This window comes from Thunnus albacares, chromosome 16, assembly GCF_914725855.1.
Source record: "Thunnus albacares chromosome 16, fThuAlb1.1, whole genome shotgun sequence".
In the NCBI taxonomy this organism is placed as follows: domain Eukaryota; kingdom Metazoa; phylum Chordata; class Actinopteri; order Scombriformes; family Scombridae; genus Thunnus; species Thunnus albacares.
Genome location: NC_058121.1, coordinates 29,706,398 through 29,727,231, shown reverse-complemented (window position 1 = coordinate 29,727,231; position 20,834 = coordinate 29,706,398). Strand labels below are relative to the sequence as shown.

The following is a 20,834-nucleotide window of genomic DNA, read 5'->3' as shown; positions in this document are numbered from 1 at the left end:
CACTTTACCACTGAAACATCGTCTATTTATTCTGTCTGCTCGTTTGTCTCCATATCTGTGTTTTTCTTTCTAACTAAATAAATAAAAAGGATGTTTTAGAGGATTTTGCGTTGTGCTGTTATATCCAAACATCACAACACACACACAAGTTCACAGGAGAAGCTTATAATAATAATAATAATGATGATAATAATAATAATAATAATAATAATAATAATAATAATAATGATACAGATAATACATTTATAATCATCAGTACCGTTAAGAACTGTTCAGAAATAGTGTCTGATGGGTTACAGGACTTTAGATTCATCACCATGGAAACGTGAGGCTCAGCGAACTCAGACAGGTAAACATGTCACATTATATCTGAAGTCTTTAGGTCCAGAGGATGAAGGTCTGGATTCAGTAGCAGTAGATCTACAGCAGGTGTGTCAGTATCACATGTTCACACTATTATTATCGTAGGTAGAAATATCACAGTCAACAGTATCACGATAATCCTGAAATGTTGCTAATAGTGTTAAAATACAGTTAAATGACTCGACCATGATCAGGTCTGTATGTTTCAGCTTCACAGGACTCTGAGAAATAAAATCATAAACATTGTAAACAAAAGCAGGTTCAAAGTTTCAGACAATAAATCACTAAACGCAGCTCAATGTCTCTCAGATTCAACACGTTCATATTCTGGAAATCCACTAAGTTTTGATTGATTTCTGGAGAACAAGAACTCTTAAATGTTAGGAAGTGTTGTAGGTGTTAACAGTTACACTTATTTTTAAAAGCAGGGAAATCTGTAAATGCTCACAGAACCTAAATAACAGTTATAACGTGTTCGTCCCTGTAATGTTGCTGCTTTCATTCACAACACAGCTGCATTTTTCCTGTTATGTTACTGGTTCTTTATGTGGGAAGTTGGTGTTACAGATTCCCCTGAACATTGATCCCAGCAGGACTGCAGGTGTTAAAGGGGCTTTACAGGCCGCTTATGGCTAAATAACAATAACTGCTAATGAAGCAGAGAGCTGCTGTGTGTTCAGTGTCTGAGATCAACGATAACCACAATAATGATGGTGATGGGAATGATTTGCTGTGTTACCGTCAGCATGTTTCACTGCAGTTTATAGTAGAAATGGTAAATCTCTAGTTTACATCATCAACATGAAAGTGCAGATTCTTTGAACCTCTGACTGTTATTCTCCTTCACTGCTTCTTCCTGCCAAAGTCCTGGTCTGTATGTGGCGTTCAGGGACTCTGAAACAGAAACAGGACACTTTTCATGTGTTGTGATCTGAAACGTCTCCAACAAACAAGGTCAAAGTTGAAGCTGAACTTTGAGGCAGCAGTAAGGTTTGAAGGCTCTGCTTCTTTACTCCATAACGAGTCGTGATTAATGACGCTGCTGCTGACGAGTGAACAGCAGTCAGCAGTGGGAGGAAGAGGTGCATTATGGAGAAAACAGAAAATGATAAATGTGACTCAGACAACATAACATCACAATGAAATAAACTGAGAGAGTAAAACAGAGAAAGAACATTTGATATTGAAATTATGACCTGATGACATGAAGAAGTGTTTTAGGTTTGAAAGCTCCACATGGATGATGGATATAAAATTTCTGAGTATGAATTTGCTCACTGAGACCAGCAGAGGGCGCTCTGCATGCAGCCACCAACAGGAAGTGTCCTTTAAAAGGATCATTCCACTCAAAATAAAGGACCTGTAGTCTGTCAGAGAGTCTGAAGCCCAGAGGGGGGTTTTACTAGGTTGAACACACTGAGGAAACATCAGTGTTACATGTGAGTTCAGCATGTTAAAGCTCATATTAAAATATTACTTGTTACCATGGAAACTACATGACATGAAGCACAAAGTAAAGTTTAAAGTAGATTTACATGATAAACTTGTTATATCTCATGTTAAACCTGCAGTTTCCACATATTAAAGCTGGTTTATTTCATTCATTTGGATGTTTGCTGTGAGTTAAACTGAAGAGTCGGTTTGTTTTGTGAGTCACCGTCTTTCTGCCTGAGGGCCGAGCGAGGCAAGCTGCAGCCTGCAGAGAGAGAGAGAGAGATAGAATACCTCCTTCATCTTCAGACTGCAGAGTTTTATATTTATAAGCTGTAAGAACAAATCAGAAGTGCTTTTAACTGTATACATTCAATTTCAAAAGAAACATCTTAATTTTTTCTGTTGATTGAACCTTTAACAGCATCAGAAAACATTTAGCTGCACAGTGTTTGTAATGAATGATAATCTGCTTTATTTTTACTTTTAAGGGTCTTTTTTGTGTCAGAAAATCCACATTAAAACATGAAACCTTCCAAAGATGGTAAAAACATTCACAGACACACTGTGGTTCACATCTAGATCTGGTTGCACCTTTAAGAAGTGACTCATGTCTAACTGGTCAAACTTTTCCTTCATTCAGTTTTCTGTGTTCAGTTCTGACTGTTTGTTTCTCCTCCTGCAGACTCAGTGTTTTATTAGTTTTACTTGTTTGTTAATGATTAAACTGACCACAGTCGTGTTAATAAAGTTTATTTGAATTCGAATTTTGAAGAGACAGAAGCAACAAACTGTCAGTCAAACTAAACTCCGCCTTCATACCTGAAACAAGGTGAGACAGGGACGCGCCAGGTGGGGGAGGGGTGAGTGTGTGTGTGTGTGTGTGTGTGTGTGTGTGTGTGTGTGTGTGTGTGTGTGTGTGTGTGTGTGTGTGTGTGTGTGAAGGGGGAGGAGTCAGCAGCAGACAGAGAGTCAGTGTCGGAGGAGGAGAGCGGCAGCAGGAACCGGACAGAGCGATCACACCTGGACGCAGCTGGACTCTGCTGGACAGGTGAGTTCATGTTCCTGCAGGCTGAGAACCAGTCCGGTTCTCTACAGAACCAGACTGAAATGGTTCCTCACAGAACCTTCTCTAAACTGTGAAGAACCTTTTAAGAAGGTAAAACCGGTCTGTTCTGCATCAGAAACTCTCCAGTTTATCAGTTATGAGTTTATGTAACTTGTTCTGTCAAATACTGAGACTGTGAATGTAAAGAACGCTGTGATAAAGGTTCTACAGTACCAGGCTGTAGAACCTTTATTGAACAGTGACGAAACACTTTAATTTAATAGTCGGTTCTTTAATGAAATGAGGTTCTACAGAGAACCAGAAAGATTATTTTAGGATCGTGTGCTGAATTATTTGGCTGTTTTATAGAACTTGTTGAAAAGCTTCAGCAGCAGGATTAATTGGTTCTATAGAGAACCATCAAGAACCATCATAGACATTATGAAAACGTAACAGTCCACTCAGTGAAGAAACGTTCTATGTAGTATCAGGAAATGGTTAAGAACCGTGTTAGCTTCTCTGTAGAACCAGGTTCAAATGGTTCTATTAAGAACCTTCATTTGAAAATGAATGAAGAACCATAAAGGGACCCAGTTAGGTTCTTTACAGAACCAGGTTTAAATAGTTAGACACGACACAGAACCTCCACTGCGGTTAGAACAAAGGTAACGTACATGTAAGAAGTATTTAAACTGAACAAGAACTTAAAATGAAGGTTTAAAAATATAAAGATATACATATAATATATAAATAAAGAATATAATGTGTTGTTGAAGCTGAGAAGGTTCAGCTTTTCAATCAGCTTCTGCAGGATGATGTTACTAAAGGCAGAGCTGAAGAAGCGTACTTGTGTAGGTGTCCTTTGTGAGGCTTCACACTGGAGACAGTGGTCCTCGCCTCAGCTGTTGTTAGGCAGAGGACCTGCTCATCAGTCCTGGGGGGGGTATGTGGGGAAGTGTGCATAGACGTGGTTGAGTCTATCAGAGTGTCCTGTCGCTGTCGCCGGCCTGCAGGGCTGGTTTAGTGATGAAGAGGATGCAGGTAACTGGTGTTACCTGCTGTTGTATTTCCTCCTGAACACCTGAGACAGTTTGGCTCTGACCCACCTGAGTTCAGCCTCATTACCTGCTTTGTCCTCTGCTGTGAGGACTTCTGGTTCCGTTCTACACAAATAAAATTCTACTTTTGTTCTTCTTTTTACTGTTAAACTTAAAACATCAGCAGACATGATTTTTAGAAGTTATTCCAGATTTGAACAGTTTCAGTTCAGACTGTAAACTCTTGAAGAGCCTGAACCTCGCAGCAGTGATATCTGGGATGATTGTCACTGTTTCAGTTGTACAGTTCACACATCCTTCAGTTTGACCTTTGACCTCGGGTGTCTGTGATGAAACTATAAAGAAAAAACAGACCCAAACCTGGTCTTCTTCTCTTAATGGTGACTGTTATATGTTTTAGTGAAGCTGATTCACAGGTTTTTGCTCTGCTGGTTGTTTTGTCTGTAAATATTCAAACGCTCTTGCTGGACGTTGATGACGTAAACCTGAGCAACACTTTGAGTCTCTCACTGCTCCTCATCTGCAGGATCTGACCCACCTGTTACCTGTTACCTGTAACTTGTAACCTGTTACCTGTAACGTGTTACCTGTTACCTGTAACTTGTAACCTGTTACCTGTAACGTGTTACCTGTTACCTGTAACCTGTTATCTGGTTCTCCCCAGAACCTGCACTGTGTTCCAGCAGCTGTAAAGTCTAAAACTTCTCAGAAACAACAAACTAGTTTCATACTAATGATTTACTAAATCAGGTTGCATCATTAAAAGTTAAACGTCTTAGTACGTAAACACTTTAGTCATGTGTAAACGGTTGCTAGGAAACGTGTGGCGGCGTCCAGTAAGAAACAACCAACTATGTAAACAGGAAGTGACTGTAGCGTCACGAGCTGTAACTGAATTTCCAAAAATAAGTTTTAGGAGCTAAAAGATGAAATAAACTGAACCTTTAATCCTTTGTGATTATAGGTGTGACTTTGTTTTATTTCTATACCTGCAGAAATATGTGAGTTTCAGAATCAGTAGTATTCATACAGCTTACAGTGAGATTATGCTAAGCTAACTGTTGTTGTGTGCTCATTCAGTCTGATGTTATTGGTTTAGTAATTTGAGTTGTTGTGTTTTTTCTGAGTGTAAAGTGTGAGCTCAGATCAGTCGGCCATATTTCATATCACCTCTTTCACTCTTCAGTCTAAACAGCTCAGATATTAGCATGCTAACGTTAGCTTCAGCTAACTTAGCAACAGTTCCAGCTGCAGTTAGTAGCTGTGAGACTTTAGTGAATCTGCACTTTGTGACACTGATGTTATAAAGACGTTAAGTTTGAACTGCTGAACCTGAAACACACAATATGTCATTTTCTGCTGTTAGTCGTCTCATTCAGAACAATAACGAAAAACGGAGGTTGATGATGTCATAAAGTAGCGTGGGATTATGGGAGTTGTTGTTCTCATTGCAAAGATACAGATTCAGAGTCCTGCATGTTTCAGTAACAGCAGGTTCATGTTGTGTTTGGCTGTTGGGGGAGTCCTGGTCCCTGATGATGCCCAAAACCGCATCAAACCACTTCCCAGTTTAACATTGTGGTTTGTAACATCTGTATGTATTTTATCTCCACAAACACAGTAAACACTCTTCTCTCTGGATGCTCACATTTCCCTCAGGATGAATCTTACTGACTTTCAGGTCAACGTTTTGGCTGCAATAACAATTATTTTCATTATTGATTCATTGATTTAAAATGTCTCCGGGCCGACAGTGACGTCTTTAGTTTGTTTGTTTTGTCCAAAACTGAAAGATGTTCGACTCACTGCAGAAACTCACATTTAAGGCTGAAACCAGAAAATTTTGAGGATTTTTGCTTAAAAAATGTCTGAAACGAGTAACTGATCTTCAAAGTATCGGCTAATTAATATTCTGTTAATCGACTAATTGATTAATCGCTGCAGCTCTGGATTTATCTCAACATGATCGATTGGCACATTTAGTTCAGACGTTCATGCTCCTCAGAGGATGAATCCTACTGACTTTGGTGACCTCTGACCTTTCCTGTAGCGCCACCATGAGGTTTGCTTTAGTGTTTCAGAGTGAAATGTCTCATGTGATTCGTCAGTGAACCGATGGTTGCCGTTGTCGTCATGACGTCACAGCAGGTTCGACCAGCAGCAGACGATCAGCTGAGTGTTTCTGTGAATCACTGAGAGTCTGAAGTTGAGTTTTTGTTGGTTCAGGTCGAACCGCTGCGATGATTTACAGCCACGCGGACGAGTCAGAGCGGAGCTGTCTGGTCATGTAGCGCGTCGGTCTGATTCCTCAGGTATGTCAGTCACACCCTGCACACACACATACACACACACACACACACGCACACACACACACACTTTAGTAGTAAATGTAATCTTGTATGTTGTGTTACAGAAACAGAATTATAAAGTATGGATTTGTTACTAAAACCGCGTCGCTGTTTAGAAGATGAAGCCTCGTTAACTTCAGCTGAAGGTTTAGATTCATCTTTACATGACAGGAAGTCAGTATGTGAATCACTTCGCAGAGCGGCGTGTGATCAGGAGTATTGATCGCAGTGTTTCAGTGTTCAGACGAGACAGATGTGACTAAATATGAAGCAGATTTTACAGACAGTGTCTATCTGAACATGTGAAAACTTGCTAAATCTGCTGAAACTGGTCAGATTTAAAGATGATTTCCTGTTGAATCATCAGAGACAGTCTGAGTGTTAAAGTTAAAGTAGCTGCTGTTTGAATTATCGATGTCATATCGATGTTATCAATCAGGGAGTGTGTGTAATAATAATAATAATAATAATATTCTATCTTCATCATTCATCATTGAAGAATGTAATCATTATAAAACTGATTAACAGACTCTGTCAGTGAACTCTGGTTTAGTGTTTGTTGTTCTCCCAGTTTGGTGACTGGGAGTCTGACTGGGATCAGATTGTTGTAAACTGAAACCAGTCAGTGTGTTTTAAATCCCAGAGCTCCGTGTACACCCATCCTACAGGCTGTCAGTGTATCACATGTCAACAGCCGCTCAGTGTTTCTGACTGTTGGAGATCATTTAAAGGGAAAGTTCATAGACGAGATTAACATTTTATATTTAAATCACTTCATTCTGTCCTCATACCACTGAAACCAGTTGTTCTTTATGGGACTTTCTAGTCATCCGGGTCCTATCTGATCCTGGTCCTGTCTGATCCTGGTCCTATCTGATCCTGGTCCTATCTGATCCTGGTCCTATCTGATCCTGGTCCTATCTGATCCTGGTCCTATCTGATCCTGTAGTTTGAACCTTTTTACCCTTTTATCACCTGACTTTCTGCCTCCTTACTTTGAACTCGTTACCTGTTTTGGACGAGTGAGTTTTAACTTTTGCATTAAATTAGCTTCTTATTTGACCTCTCTGTCCCGTCCTCGGAGGGCATTTTCAGGTTGGGCCAACAGCAAAACAACAAACAGAAGGGAACTGAAGCTAAAATTACCTTCTCAAACACAAACAAACAAACAAACAAATCTGGGACATAACTCCTCACTTAACAGAAACAGGAGAACAGAGATTAGACCTAAATGCTTCCCAACCCTCAGAACCTTCGTCAGGAGCAGCAGAGAACGAGGTTCATCAGAGTTTGGACAAACACAGTATGTTTGATACGATGCACAACGATACTTTAAACTGCAAAACACGTTCCTGCAACTGAACAAAATCTTGTGTTTTTGTGGTTTGATGCCACTTATCAAATAATGAGAACTGTTGACTTTACAACCTCAGACTTTATTTTGAGGAAAGACTTCTTCACACATCTTTAGGCCAGTGGTCAACCTCTGTTTCTCTGATTGGAGGAACACATGTCACATGCCTGATGATGTCACAGCTATCCCAAGAGGCGGGAGTAGGTGATGTTACCTGATTGGTCGAAGCAGATGCAGGGGGTTGTCCCACCTCCTGTATCCTCCTCACACTGGCAGGAGAATAAAGCTTTAATATTTAGAGAGTAAATTACTGCTGCTGTGTATTAAATGACTGAACAGCAGCTGATGTTCACATCACACAGACAGGAACACTTTAGTCTTGCTGTTCACTGATTGGCTGAAAAGCCAACAGCTGCGAGGTGAGTTAAACAAACGTGTCAGCTGGGATCCTGTTTACACCATCATAAACTGTCTAAATGGTAACTTCCCACTGAAACCAGTCAACACAAATGTCTTAAATCATGACATGAATCCCGTCAGGAAAGTAAATATCATGAATCAACTAAAACAGGAGAGAACAGGACAAATAAGGATAAATAAACATATCAATGACATCACAGCAGCCATTAGAATAAAGTTTATAATTCACATTAAACATAATTTGATCTGCTGAATAAAAACTGATGAACAACATGAATCTGTTCTCTCATCTTGTTTTTCTACTTTAGCAAACGGGCTCTTCTTCTTCTATTAATACCAGTAATATGTAGCAAAAGACAACATACACGTGTTTATGTGTTTATGTTTTTGTTCATCTGACTCCTGAAGCTCAGATTACAGATAAACGTTCAATAATCTCATTACTTTTATCTCATAAAAACAGCATCGATTCAGTCCTCAGATTATCTTCAGATCTGTGGCACCGATCACCTGCCATACATGCAGAGAGGAGAGGAGGAAGATCAGCTGACCCTCCTCCTCCTCCTCTCAGCGGATCACATCCTCCACTCCCAGTTAACAAACAGTCTCTCTGTTTCCTTCCAGTCGAGTCGAGCTGATCTGAACCAAACAGGACGTCACCTGCTTCACCTGACAGACATCGACACAGGTGAGAGATCCTAAATAAAATAATAATAAATAATTAATAGAGTCTGCTAGTGAAACAAAACATATCATGTGTGAAATGTTAAGTTTTCATTGTTTTGTTTTTTTTAATGCAGATTATAAAACTGACATTTGGTACAATTTTCACTGAAAAGTAAAAACTAGATGAATTTAATATAATTTAAAAGAAACAAACAACTACAAATAAAATAACAAATAAAAACTTGAAAACACGATAAAAGCTCCTCTTATGACTCAACAACAACAACAACAACAACAGTAATAATAATGATAATAATAATAATAATAATAATAATGATAATAATAATAATAATAATAATAACAGTGAGTTAATGGTAAAAATCCCACCTACTGATGTTTCCTGCAGCTTTCAACCATATAACATGGTTTTCATCATCGGTGGATGGAGTTTGTTTGGTTGTCATGGAGATGGAGGCTGCAGAGCTGTGATCATTTTAATTAAAACATAAATAAGTTTCCTGTGAAACGTGGCTGAAGATGACTGACGGCTGGTAGAAAGCTCTGGAAGGAAATGACGGGGACGATTAGTGCTGATGTTAAATTAGTGTCATGTTGTGTTTAATTAGTTTCAGTGTGTCCTACTTTAATGCAGCCTCTCTGATAACGAGGCGAGGGCTGCTCTGATTGGCTGATTATGTAAGAATTATATAACACATTAACATATCAGACTAACGAGCTGCAGCACAGAGACGCATTAAAAACGTTCCGTCATTTGTTAAATATTAATTTATACATAATATGTATATTTATACGTTCTTTACTCATTTGTACATTTCATTTTTCTTTATTCATTTAAAGTCCAACAACATTCACTTCTCCTCTGAACCTGAAACAAAGAAAAATAAATGTGCTGAAACATTTTCCTTCATATAAGTTAATAATCAGCTGACGTGTGTGAGATCATGTGACGTGTGACATGTGATCAGTTTTATCCATTTACTTCAAAACTGCACATTTTGGAGGATTATTGAGATGTGTTTATAACATAAATTAATCTGCAATTTAGACAGTTTCAGTGATTACACTGCACATCAATAACTGAAGCTAACTGAAGCTAACTGAAACTAAGTGAAGCTAACTGAAGCTAACTGAAACTAACTGAAGCTAACTGAAGCTAACTGAAACTAACTGAAGCTAACTGAAGCTAACTGAAGCTAACTGAAACTAACTGAAGCTAACTGAAGCTAACTGAAACTAACTGAAGCTAACTGAAGCTAACTGAAGCTAACTGAAACTAACTGAAGCTAACTGAAACTAACTGAAGCTAACTGAAGCTAACTGAAACTAACTGAAGCTAACTGAAGCTAACTGAAACTAACTGAAGCTAACTGAAACTAACTGAAGCTAACTGAAGCTAACTGAAACTAACTGAAACTAACTGAAGCTAACTGAAGCTAACTGAAGCTAACTGAAACTAACTGAAGCTAACTGAAGCTAACTGAAACTAACTGAAACTAACTGAAACTAACTGTAAAGATGTTTAAACCGTCTGACAAACATTCAGTTTTTAACCTTTTTCTAAGCTTTGATATGACATCAGTGTGTAGTTTAGTGTGTGTGTGTTTGGTTCCTCCATCTTGTCCGATCAGTATTGTTGTTGTTCCTCCAGCGCTGAGCGTGCTACTTCCTGTTGTCTCCTTCAGGTCTCACCGCTGCTCGGCTGCAGCCGCTGCGTCGTTGCCGCGGTGATGTTCCGCCGTAAGAAGAAGAAGCACAGGCCGGAGATCTCAGCACCACAGGACTTCCAGCACCGCGTCCACACATCCTTCAACGTCGCCACGGGACATTACGTGGGTCTGCCGCCGCAGTGGCAGAGCGTCATCGACACACTGAGGAGGCCGCGCCCCCTAGTGGACCCGTCCAGGATCACCGACGTCCAGCTCGGACCCAAGAAGGTCCTGACCCCCCCCTCTACTCTGTTACTGTCATCTGCAGGTTCTGTCCAACACTTCTGTCACGTAGAACAACCGTGACCATATCTGGGCACACGGCGTCATCATGGTGACATCACGGTGACATCATGGTGATGTCACTAATAAGTACTAGAGGTGAAGCGGGAGGAGAAGTCGGTATTCATGTTTCAGATTCCTTCTGTAAACTACGACATCTCGTTTCTGAGACATCTAAATACTACAGTACCCATGATCCTCAGCTGCTGTTGCCATGGAGAAGAAGGTGTGAATCAGAGCAGTAGTGAATTTAAAGTGCTTCGATGTTGCAATTGTAAACAAAAGGCGGCGCCATAGTTGCAGAATTCACTCAAAGTGACCCAGAAATGAAAAGTCAGTTCAGTCTTTAGCTTCTGTCAGCTGAAGCTCTGTGATTGGATGCTTCTTGCTGAATTGCACCTTGGGAGTTGTAGTTGGCTTCTCTCCTTCAGGTAAATAAACCAGCAGTGTCTGTATATACTGGATCTATAGGAGCAGTCAGACGATCAGACAGAAGGTTTGTCAAACTTCTTGACATTTGAAAAGAGAAAATGTGTGAAAAAACGACTGAAAACCTGATCGCTGTTGTTTGTCTTTGAGCTGTTTCTAAACAAACGAACATACACATATTATTCTTATTGTCAACAAATCTCATGAAAAGTCCAAATCCAACATGTTAGTCTGACTTTCAGCTCCGAGCTCGTTGGTTCCTACTGGAGACATAAATATTTAATAAACAGCTCGCAAATATAGTTTCATTTAAAAGAGGCTCAGTAATTTCCTCCCACAGCTGCTCACTGTAGCTTTCAGCAACCGTTACTCAAACAGGAGGAAACGTTGCATTTGTTGGGGACTATTTTCAGCGGCGGATTAATCCACATTTAGTGCTCTAGTGAGTATTTCTGGCAGCAGGACGATGTGTTCATGGTGATGAAGGAACATTTCACCCAGTACAGCAGTGTGGCTCTCTGACATAAGATATATATATAAGATATATAGATATGATATATACGATAAGATATATCAGCTTTGATACACACACAATACTTGTTAGTAGATCAGTTCATTGTTGGTTTGGATCCAAACATGAAGAAATGTACAGAAAATAAAGAGCTCAGTAAAATCCTTGCGTTAACAGTCTATAAAGTAGTAAATTAGTGATATATAAAGTAATATAGTTCTACTTGATGTTTCTGCTGAGTCATGTTGTTTCCTCGTGTCAGCGGATGAACTGTTGGTTTGTTTCCTGTCTGATCGTCTGACGGCTCGTGTTTCTGACCCATCAGTGACGTCACAGTGATGTCACCTTGTTCACAGATCAGAACCGCTGTTCATCACAGTCATTACATCAGATAGGACCCTGAGCTGACCTCTGACCTGTGTAGAGTTCACAGGGTTTAAGGTCCGGGTGTCATCGGATAATTCGTAATTCATTTGTCATTCAAAACCCCAAAACGGTAAATCTGAATATCGAGCAGCGCCCCCTAGTGGACCCGTCCAGCATCACTGACGTCCAGCTCGGACCCAAGAAGGTCCTGCCCCCCCCCCCCCCCCTCTACTCTGTTACTGTCATCTGCAGGTTCTGTCCAACACTTCTGTCAGGTAGAACAACCGTGACCATATCTGGGAACACGGCGTCATCATGGTGACATCACGGTGACATCATGGTGATGTCACTAATAAGTACTAGAGGTGAAGCGGGAGGAGTCTTCACCATAGCAACGGTCGCCGAGGATCATGGGTAGGCTAATGTAGCCGCTTCTGCTATCGTACAAAACTGACAAAAATACTTGATTTCTAAACCAGTATTGAATGGTCTTTCTGGGTTTTCGTTGGGAATCAAAAAGGAATAGATCACGTGATTTATTTTTGGTTTAAAATGAAAAAAGGAAAAAACCATGTGACTTCTGTTTTTGGTTTCAAACGCAAAAACAAATTGGCTGAATGTCCTGCTCGACAAACATTAACAGGATTCACTTCTGCACTTTCACCGTTTGTTGCCACAAATCAAAGTTTTACTATAAATGCTGATAATATTTCTCCACAGTCTCAGTGTATTTATGCCAAAGAACATACTGTTAGTGTAGACAGAGCGCAGGAGTCACCTGATTCACATCAAACAAACCAAACTGATCACAGAGTAACCAAACCAAAACCTTATATATGTAGTGAACTAAACCTCCTCTCATACCTCCAATAAACTCACTCTAACATCTGAACCAGAACCACCAGACTGTCAAACTGCTTTTCCCACCGACTGAGAGGCTACTGAACTAACACCTCCCCTCCCACCCCCCCGCCGCCGCCGCCACCGCTGCTGCTGCTAATACAGAAACACTGAATCAAATGTCCTAAATCTCTATATTTAATTTAAACTCAGTTCAGTTGTCAGCTGTTTCTCTTTACTCGACTCTTCTTAATCAACTGATGTCTGTGAATCATGTTTTGAGTGAATATTGACATGTAAACATGTGATCATGTGACTTCCTGTACAGAGGATCTGCCGCGGCAGCTTCATCGGTCATGGTGACTACATCTCTCACGTGATCGCTGAGATGAGCCGCCTGTCCGTCACCGGCTCCAATTCTCTGCGCCGCAGCAGCCCGTCGGCACGGAAACGGGCACAGTCGCTGGGCCGACTGGGAGAACTGGCAGAGGACGAATCGTACCAGTACAAAGAGCTCAGTCACCGTGGCGACAGGAAGAATAACGGGAGCTCCACCTACTGGCAGGACAGGATCCGACAGGTTCGCGGCGAGGGCGGCAGCCCCAAACTGAACGGAGCTCTGCCACGAGCAAAGTCCACCTGCGAGGTGGGGACTCTGTCTGAGGCCACGCCTCCCGCGCCTCAGAGGACAGGTTTAACAGGTGGACAATACGCTCGCAGCGAGGGGGCGGGGCTAAGAGAGGGGCGTGGACAGACAGGTGGGGTGAGCAGACAGAGGCCGACTTCCTGCCACTATAACCTGCAGACTCTGGAGACCAACAGCAGACCTCAGCTGAGACCCAAAACACCTGTGAACCAGCTGCCCGACCTGCTGTCCTCCTCCACACAAACTCCCAGAAGGCCTCATTCCTCCTACGACCTCAAGGTGAGACCCGTCCTCTAAAGGAACAGTTAACAGTTTTATTGTCAGGTCTTCAGATTGATTCCTCTCTCATGTCTAAATATGAAGCTACAGCCAGTTAGCTTAGCTTAGCATAAAGACTGGAAACAGGTGGAAACAGCTAGCGTCGCTCTGTCTGGAGGTAACAACATCCACCAACAAGCAGCTCTCTGATTAACATGTTGTTTGTTTTTTCTGCACAAAATCTGAAGTGTAAAATTATAATTTGCTGTTGAACATTTAACTCTCAGCAAGAACAAACTCTTCCTGTAAAGCTTCCTGTGGTTTCCTCCAGATGTTCCTCATGGATCTGTTCTTACACCACTGCTGCTCTGTGTTCACATCAACAACCTGCTCAGTCTCTACCTGATGAAAACGACCGTTTCTATGCAGATGACACAATATTTTATTGATCTGATCTTGTTTGTTCCAAGATTTCAGGACATTTTAAGAACTTTTTGATCTTATATTCAACATTTGGACTCATTCATGTTTATTGTATTTTAAACATATAAATGAGTCTTTGTGAATATGAGCAGAGGAGCAGAGCTGTTCAGTTCAAATTGATTAATTAGACGTTTTTTAGTTTGCACAACTTAAATAACATCAGCTTTGTGTTGCTCCTCTTCTGTCAATATTTCATCATTCAGATAAATTTTATGAAATAAATAAGTAGAAAATAATGAACTTAATTTTTCAAATCCACCAAAATAGATGTTGATGTTTTCTGAGCAGCACGACACGTGTAAGTTCTCAAAAACAGCTGACAGCTCGGAGGGATGAATAACTGCAGATATTATTTGTTCTTCTTCTCCTCCAGCTGACCTCCTCGCCCTCCCTGCTGCCCCCCCCGAACAGCACCAGCAGCCCCCTCACAGGTAGAGGGCTGCCTCAGCGCTCCCTGCGCCCCTCCTCCAGCTTCAACATTGGACTTTCTCCAAAAACCCAGACGCTCCTGAACCAGCCCCGCCCCTCCCCCACGGGCTCCCCGGGACGCTGCCCCTCCTCCCCCCAGGTCTCCAAGCAGCAGACCACACCTGCTACAGCGCCTGACAGCGGCGCTCCAAAGGTGACTCACGATCAGTTCAAGGCGGCTCTGCAGATGGTGGTGGACCCGGGGGACCCGCGGGCGACGCTGGAGAACTTCATGAAGATCGGCGAGGGCTCGACGGGCGTGGTGTGCATCGCCAGAGAGAAGCTCAGCGGGCGGCAGGTGGCCGTGAAGATGATGGACGTGAGGAAACAACAGCGCCGAGAGCTTCTCTTCAACGAGGTAAAGGTGGCGTGGGGGGGGGGGCGGGGCTTCCTGGTTCATGTTCCCAGCATGCCGTTTGGTTAAAGACGCAGCAGATGATCAGATGGTCAGTTTGAGGAATCAGGTGGGAAGCAAAGCAGAGTTTAGACGGTGACGTTTGACACTTTTTGATGTTTTGAATAAAATTTTAAACTCACAACTAGAAATGATCAGTCGATTAATCAATCAGACCATCAACAGATAATGAATCAATAATCATTTTAATGACTTGATTTCATCATTTGATTGTTTCAGTAATTTATTAATCCTGCTGTCCTCAAACACGTCAGACATCTGACACCTTGTGTTACCTGCTGCAGTGACATCAGCAGGTTCACCTGTCAGCTGTTGTATGGTGTCACCTGTTGTATGATGTCACTTGTTGTATGATGTCACTTGTTGTATGATGTCACTTGTTGTATGATGTCACTTGTTGTGTGATGTCACCTGTTGTGTGATGTCACCTATTGTGTGATGTCAGGTGGTGATCATGAGGGACTACCGGCACGAGAACGTGGTGCAGATGTTCCGCAGCGCTCTGGTGGAGGAGGAGCTCTGGGTCATCATGGAGTACCTGCAGGGCGGCGCTCTCACCAACATCGTCAGTGAAACCAGGTGAGCAGGAAGTCGACACGAACACACACAGGTGTTCACCTCAGAGCTGTGTGTGGTTTAATACTGTGTGTGTTTGTGTGTGTGTTTGTGTGTGTGTGTGTGTGTGTTTGTGTGTGTGTGTGTGTGTGTGTGTGTGTGTGTGTGTGTGTGTGTGTGTGTGTATGTGTGTGTGTGTGTGTTTGTGTGTGTGTGTGTCTGTGTGTGTGTGTGTGTGTGTGTGTCAGGCTGAATGAAGAACAGATAGCGACGGTGTGTGAAGGCGTCCTGCAGGCGTTGTCGTATCTTCACTCTCAGGGCGTCATCCACAGAGACGTCAAGAGCGACTCCATCCTGCTGACACTGGACGGGAGGGTAACACACACACACACACACACACACACACACACACACACACACACGCACACACACACACACACACCTTAAAGGACGAGTTCACAGTTTTTCAAGTGTGTCTTAAACCAACAGTCAGTCATCAAATGAACATTAAAGCTGTGTTTCTTGCTGTAATCATTCCTCCTGTTCATACTGACCGTTAGAGGATCCCTTCATAATGACCTTACAATGGAAGTGATGGAGGACAAAATCCACAGTCTGAAGCTAATATGAAGCTTCAGCGTCCAAATGAGTCAAATCAAGTAGATATCTTTCAACGTTACAGTCTTTTTAGTGCCAAAGTTCCTCTTTTTGTTACTATACTTCCACCTGCAGCTCAACAGGGAAACACTGTCCGAGGAAACACAAAGAGGGAATTTGATGCTAAAAAGACTGTAAATGTGTCAGATATCCACTTGATATGACTAACTCAGACTGCTGAAGCTGAATAGAAGCTTCACACAGACTTTAAATGACTGTGTGGACACACTGTGGATTTTATCCTCCATCACTTCCATTGAAAAAATAAAAATAATAATAATAACACTCACCAGCCACGTCATTAGGAACGGCTGTGCAATCTAATGCAATCCATTACAACAGATCTGCCATAAATTCTATATATACGAAGTTTATAAAGTTTCAGTTTTTGCTGATATTGTCTGAAAGGTGATAATTCAACTTCCTGTTTATTATTGAGGTCGTACTGGGTGCTGCTGGAGTCTGTTATATTAACACTTTTTCACACATTACCTTAAATCTGGTAATGTTAGTTAATGTTATATTATTGATGAGTATTTAGTTTTATAAGTTGGAGTTTGGTGGTGACGCTGAACTGCTGCGATTATGTTAATGAAAAACAAAAATATGAGAAACACCCGAAGCTGCAAAAATTAGTCAATTAATTGATTAGTCGCCAACTATTTAATTAGTCATCAATTACTTTGTTAATCGATTAATCGTTTGAGTCATTTTTGAAGAAAAAAAGTCCAGATTCTCTGATTCCAGCTTGTTAAATGTGAATATTTCTGGTTTCTTTAGTTTCTGTGACGGTAAACTGAAGATCTCATAGTTGTGGATAAAACAAGACATTTGATGACGTCATCTTGGGAAACATTGATCAACATTTTCACCATTTTCTGACATTTTACAGACCGAACAACTAATTGATTAATCGATACTGAAAATAATCGTTAGTTGCGTCTCTAAAGAACACATAACAACAACCAGCTGACTGCTGGCTCTTCTTCTCTCCTGCTGCAGATCAAACTGTCAGACTTTGGTTTCTGCGCTCAGATCAGTAAAGACGTCCCGAAGAGGAAGTCTCTAGTGGGGACGCCATATTGGATGGCGCCAGAGGTGATCTCCAAAACGGCGTACGGGACCGAGGTAACAAACTGATCCACATCCTGAATGTTCGATCTGAAAACATTCAACAGTCTCAGAAACCGTCAACACATGAAGGGATGTAAATACAGATCAGCTGTGACACCTGCTTCCTGTTTCCTTCAGGTGGACGTCTGGTCTCTGGGCATCATGGTGGTGGAGATGGTGGACGGAGAGCCGCCGTATTTCAGCGACACACCGATCACCGCCATGAAGAAGCTGAGAGACGAACCAGCACCGAGCGTGAAGAACATCCAGAGGGTTTGTCCTCTGTTGTCTTTCTAACCCAAAACCATCACAACTACATGTAGATATATGCAGATATATATAAATGTATAGATATATATAGTCTAGATATACAGATATATGAATATATGTAGATATATATAAATATATAGATATATATAAATATATAGATATACTGTTCTAAACAAATAGTTTTGCAAATGAATTGGGGACAGGTGCTGCTTTCATCCAAACCAAACTCAGTTTAGCTTTCATGAACTGGTCACCAACCAGGTTTGTCAGTAACATCGAGGGTCCAACTGGACCAACGAGCCTCCGTTTATCACAAACTGGCTCAGTAACGCGACCAGAAGAGAATCTATGTAAGAGTTTACAGGAAATACATTTATTTATTAAAACTCAGGTTAAAACATAAACAATAAGATGCAAAACCAAAGTGATGTCACACTCAGCTGTGTTGAGGTTGATGATGTCACACTCAGCTGTGTTGAGGTTGATGATGTCACGCTCAGCTGTGTTGTGGTTGATGATGTCACGCTCAGCCGTGTTGAGGTTGATGATGTCACACTCAGCCGTGTTGAGGTTGATGATGTCACGCTCAGCTGTGTTGAGGTTGATGATGTCACACTCAGCCGTGTTGAGGTTGATGATGTCATGCTCAGCTGTGTTGTGGTTGATGATGTCACGCTCAGCTGTGTTGAGGTTGATGATGTCACGCTCAGCTGTGTTGTGGTTGATGATGTCACGCTCAGCTGTGTTGTGGTTGATGATGTCACGCTCAGCTGTGTTGTGGTTGATGATGTCATGTTCTCTGTGTTCAGGTGTCTCCGGTTCTGAAGGACTTCCTGGGCTGCATGTTGACCCGCGACACGCAGCAGCGCTGCAGCGCCGCCGACCTGCTGGAGCACCCGTTCCTGCTGCAGGCCGACTCGCCGCGCTGCCTGGTGCCGCTGGTGGAGCAATACCGCAAACGCATGTCGCTCTGCTGAACGCCTGAACACACCAGAGACCACCAGAGACCACCTGAGACCACCTGAGGCCACCTGAGACCACTTGAGACCACCTGAGGCCACCTGAGGCCACCTGAGACCACCTGAACACACCTGAACACACCTAAGACCACCTGAGACCACCTGAACACACCTGAGACCACCTGAGACCACCTGAGACCACCTGAGACCACTTGAGACCACCTGAGGCCACCTGAGGCCACCTGAGACCACCTGAACACACCTGAACACACCTAAGACCACCTGAGACCACCTGAACACACCTGAGACCACCTGAGACCACCTGAGACCACCTGATGACCAACTTTGAGACATGTTCACCTGAAGCTGCTGATGTCACAGAGGGGAGGAAGTGATGTCACAGAGGGGAGGAAGTGATCAGAGAACGTTCACCTGCATGTTCACTTCCTGCATCTTATTTTGACAGTTTTGTTCATCACTTCCTGTCAGGTCACCTGTTCAGGTGAACGTTTATGCTGCTTCCTGTTTGCTGTTTGACCTCCTGCTCTGTTTGACAGGTCGGAGGTTTTTATTATTATTATGACATTTCATCTTAGTAAAGTTATTAATTAAATATCCTGGACTGTTTATTTAAATCTGTTTTCTGATGAATTCTGTTAAAAAAGGTTCAAACTTGTAGTATTAAGAACAACTTTATGGAGAGGAACCTGTGATTATAAAACCAGTACAACCAGTATATATATATACCTCAGTATCTGGTCATGAGGTTTTAGTTTGTCTGTCAGAGAGGAAAGACGTCACATGACTTTAACCTTTATAAAGCGCAGAGATGTGAAGAGTCCATCTGATTACAGCTGCAACTGACGACTTTTTCATCTGCACATTTTTTCAGTTAATTAATCGACAGTTTGGTCTAAAACGTCTGAGCCGACGTCTTCAAACGTCTCAGTTTGTCCGTCCAACAGTCTGAAACTAAACATTCAGTTTATAAAGACAGAAAACAGAGAAACGATCTGAGAAACTGGAACTGTAGAATATTTACTTAAAAAATGACTTAAAGTGGAAATAAACAACTTTTGTGCTTTAACTTGTCATCATGAAGTCGATGTTGATGACACAGTGTAACAGTAACGACACCATCGGCGTTTAGATTTGTTCCCTTTAAGCCTCGTTTTCACTCTGCAGTTCTGTCTGCCACCACGTACGCTGATGAAGGAAGTGCTAATGCTAACGCTAGCAGCCAGAAACAACAAATGATCCGTCGTCTGTTTGATCATCTGAACTAAAGTGACTACAGACGGTGACAGGTGAAAGGTGAAAGGTCGTCAGTCGTCTGTTTCTACTTTCAACAATGAATTGATTATGAAAATCATTTAATCAGATGATTGTTGCAGTTTTCTCTTCTCTGTGAACCATGTGATCCTGTTAAATCCAGTTTGCATGTTTTCGTTGTGAAATGGACGCACAGATTATTTTCCCATGATGCTCCTGTGTTGATGATGATGATGATGATGATGATGATGATGATGATGATGATGAAACGCCTCTTCTGTTGGACTTTTCCTCGTTGATCCTTTTATAAACTGACAGATTTATTTTTGCACATTTTCACTCAGAATGTGACTTTGCACACGTGAGTTACATGTTTTTATTTTGTCTTTTATAAGATGTTAATAAAACTGAAGGGGTTTTAAAATGTTAACTGTTGTTTCTCTCTTTTTATATCAGATTGTATTTTTGTTGAATCAGGTTTTGAAATCTGTAAAACGTCTCTGCTGCTGCAGCTTGATACACAAACTGTGAGTTAAACAGTAAAAAAAACCCACAAAATCTAATTATGGAGATATTTGTTTATATTTGTTTATATTTGTTCATTAAATACTTTAATGAACCACAAAGACTTTTGACTCTTCACACATGTTCCGTCCTGTGAGGTTAAAAAGGCTTCTGTCCATTTTAAACTACTTTTTTATATTTATTCATTTATTCATTCATTTATTATTATTCTGGTTGTGCAGGAATGTCTCCCAACATGAGATTTAAAACTCTGTATACTGTTAATACAGAGATTTATCTGTTAATCAGTGTTGTGTGAACATTTATTTATATGTAAAAGTTTTGCTGCAGGTTTTTGATTTTTCCCTCTAAACTTCTCACATGCTTTCAT

At 41.5% G+C, this 20,834-nt stretch overlaps 2 protein-coding genes across 4 annotated transcripts in view; both read left to right on the top strand.

The window, feature by feature from the left end:
• bub1ba (BUB1 mitotic checkpoint serine/threonine kinase Ba) overlaps nt 1-103 on the top strand; it is a 12,135-nt gene extending 12,032 nt beyond the window's left edge. For both annotated transcript variants that reach the window (XM_044376387.1, XM_044376386.1), the window contains exon 16: nt 1-103. This exon is cut by the window's left edge and continues 104 nt beyond it. In XM_044376387.1, the coding sequence (XP_044232322.1) occupies nt 1-14 (14 nt within the window). In that variant the 3' untranslated portion in view covers nt 15-103.
• A 2,333-nt stretch (nt 104-2,436) lies between these two features.
• LOC122999446 (serine/threonine-protein kinase PAK 6-like) lies at nt 2,437-18,838 on the top strand. 2 transcript variants are annotated; one of them, XM_044376382.1, is made up of 11 exons: nt 2,437-2,845; nt 6,127-6,212; nt 8,647-8,710; nt 10,392-10,643; nt 13,172-13,768; nt 14,604-15,056; nt 15,559-15,692; nt 15,917-16,043; nt 17,328-17,453; nt 17,577-17,711; nt 18,518-18,838. In XM_044376382.1, the coding sequence occupies exons 4-11, from the start codon at nt 10,437-10,439 to the stop codon at nt 18,683-18,685; spliced, it is 1,947 nt and encodes a 648-aa protein (XP_044232317.1). In that variant the 5' UTR covers nt 2,437-2,845; nt 6,127-6,212; nt 8,647-8,710; nt 10,392-10,436; the 3' UTR covers nt 18,686-18,838. The 2 variants fall into 2 exon arrangements, with proteins under 2 accessions (XP_044232317.1, XP_044232318.1); XM_044376383.1 differs by lacking the exon at nt 6,127-6,212.
• The last annotated feature ends 1,996 nt before the right edge of the window (nt 18,839-20,834 follow it).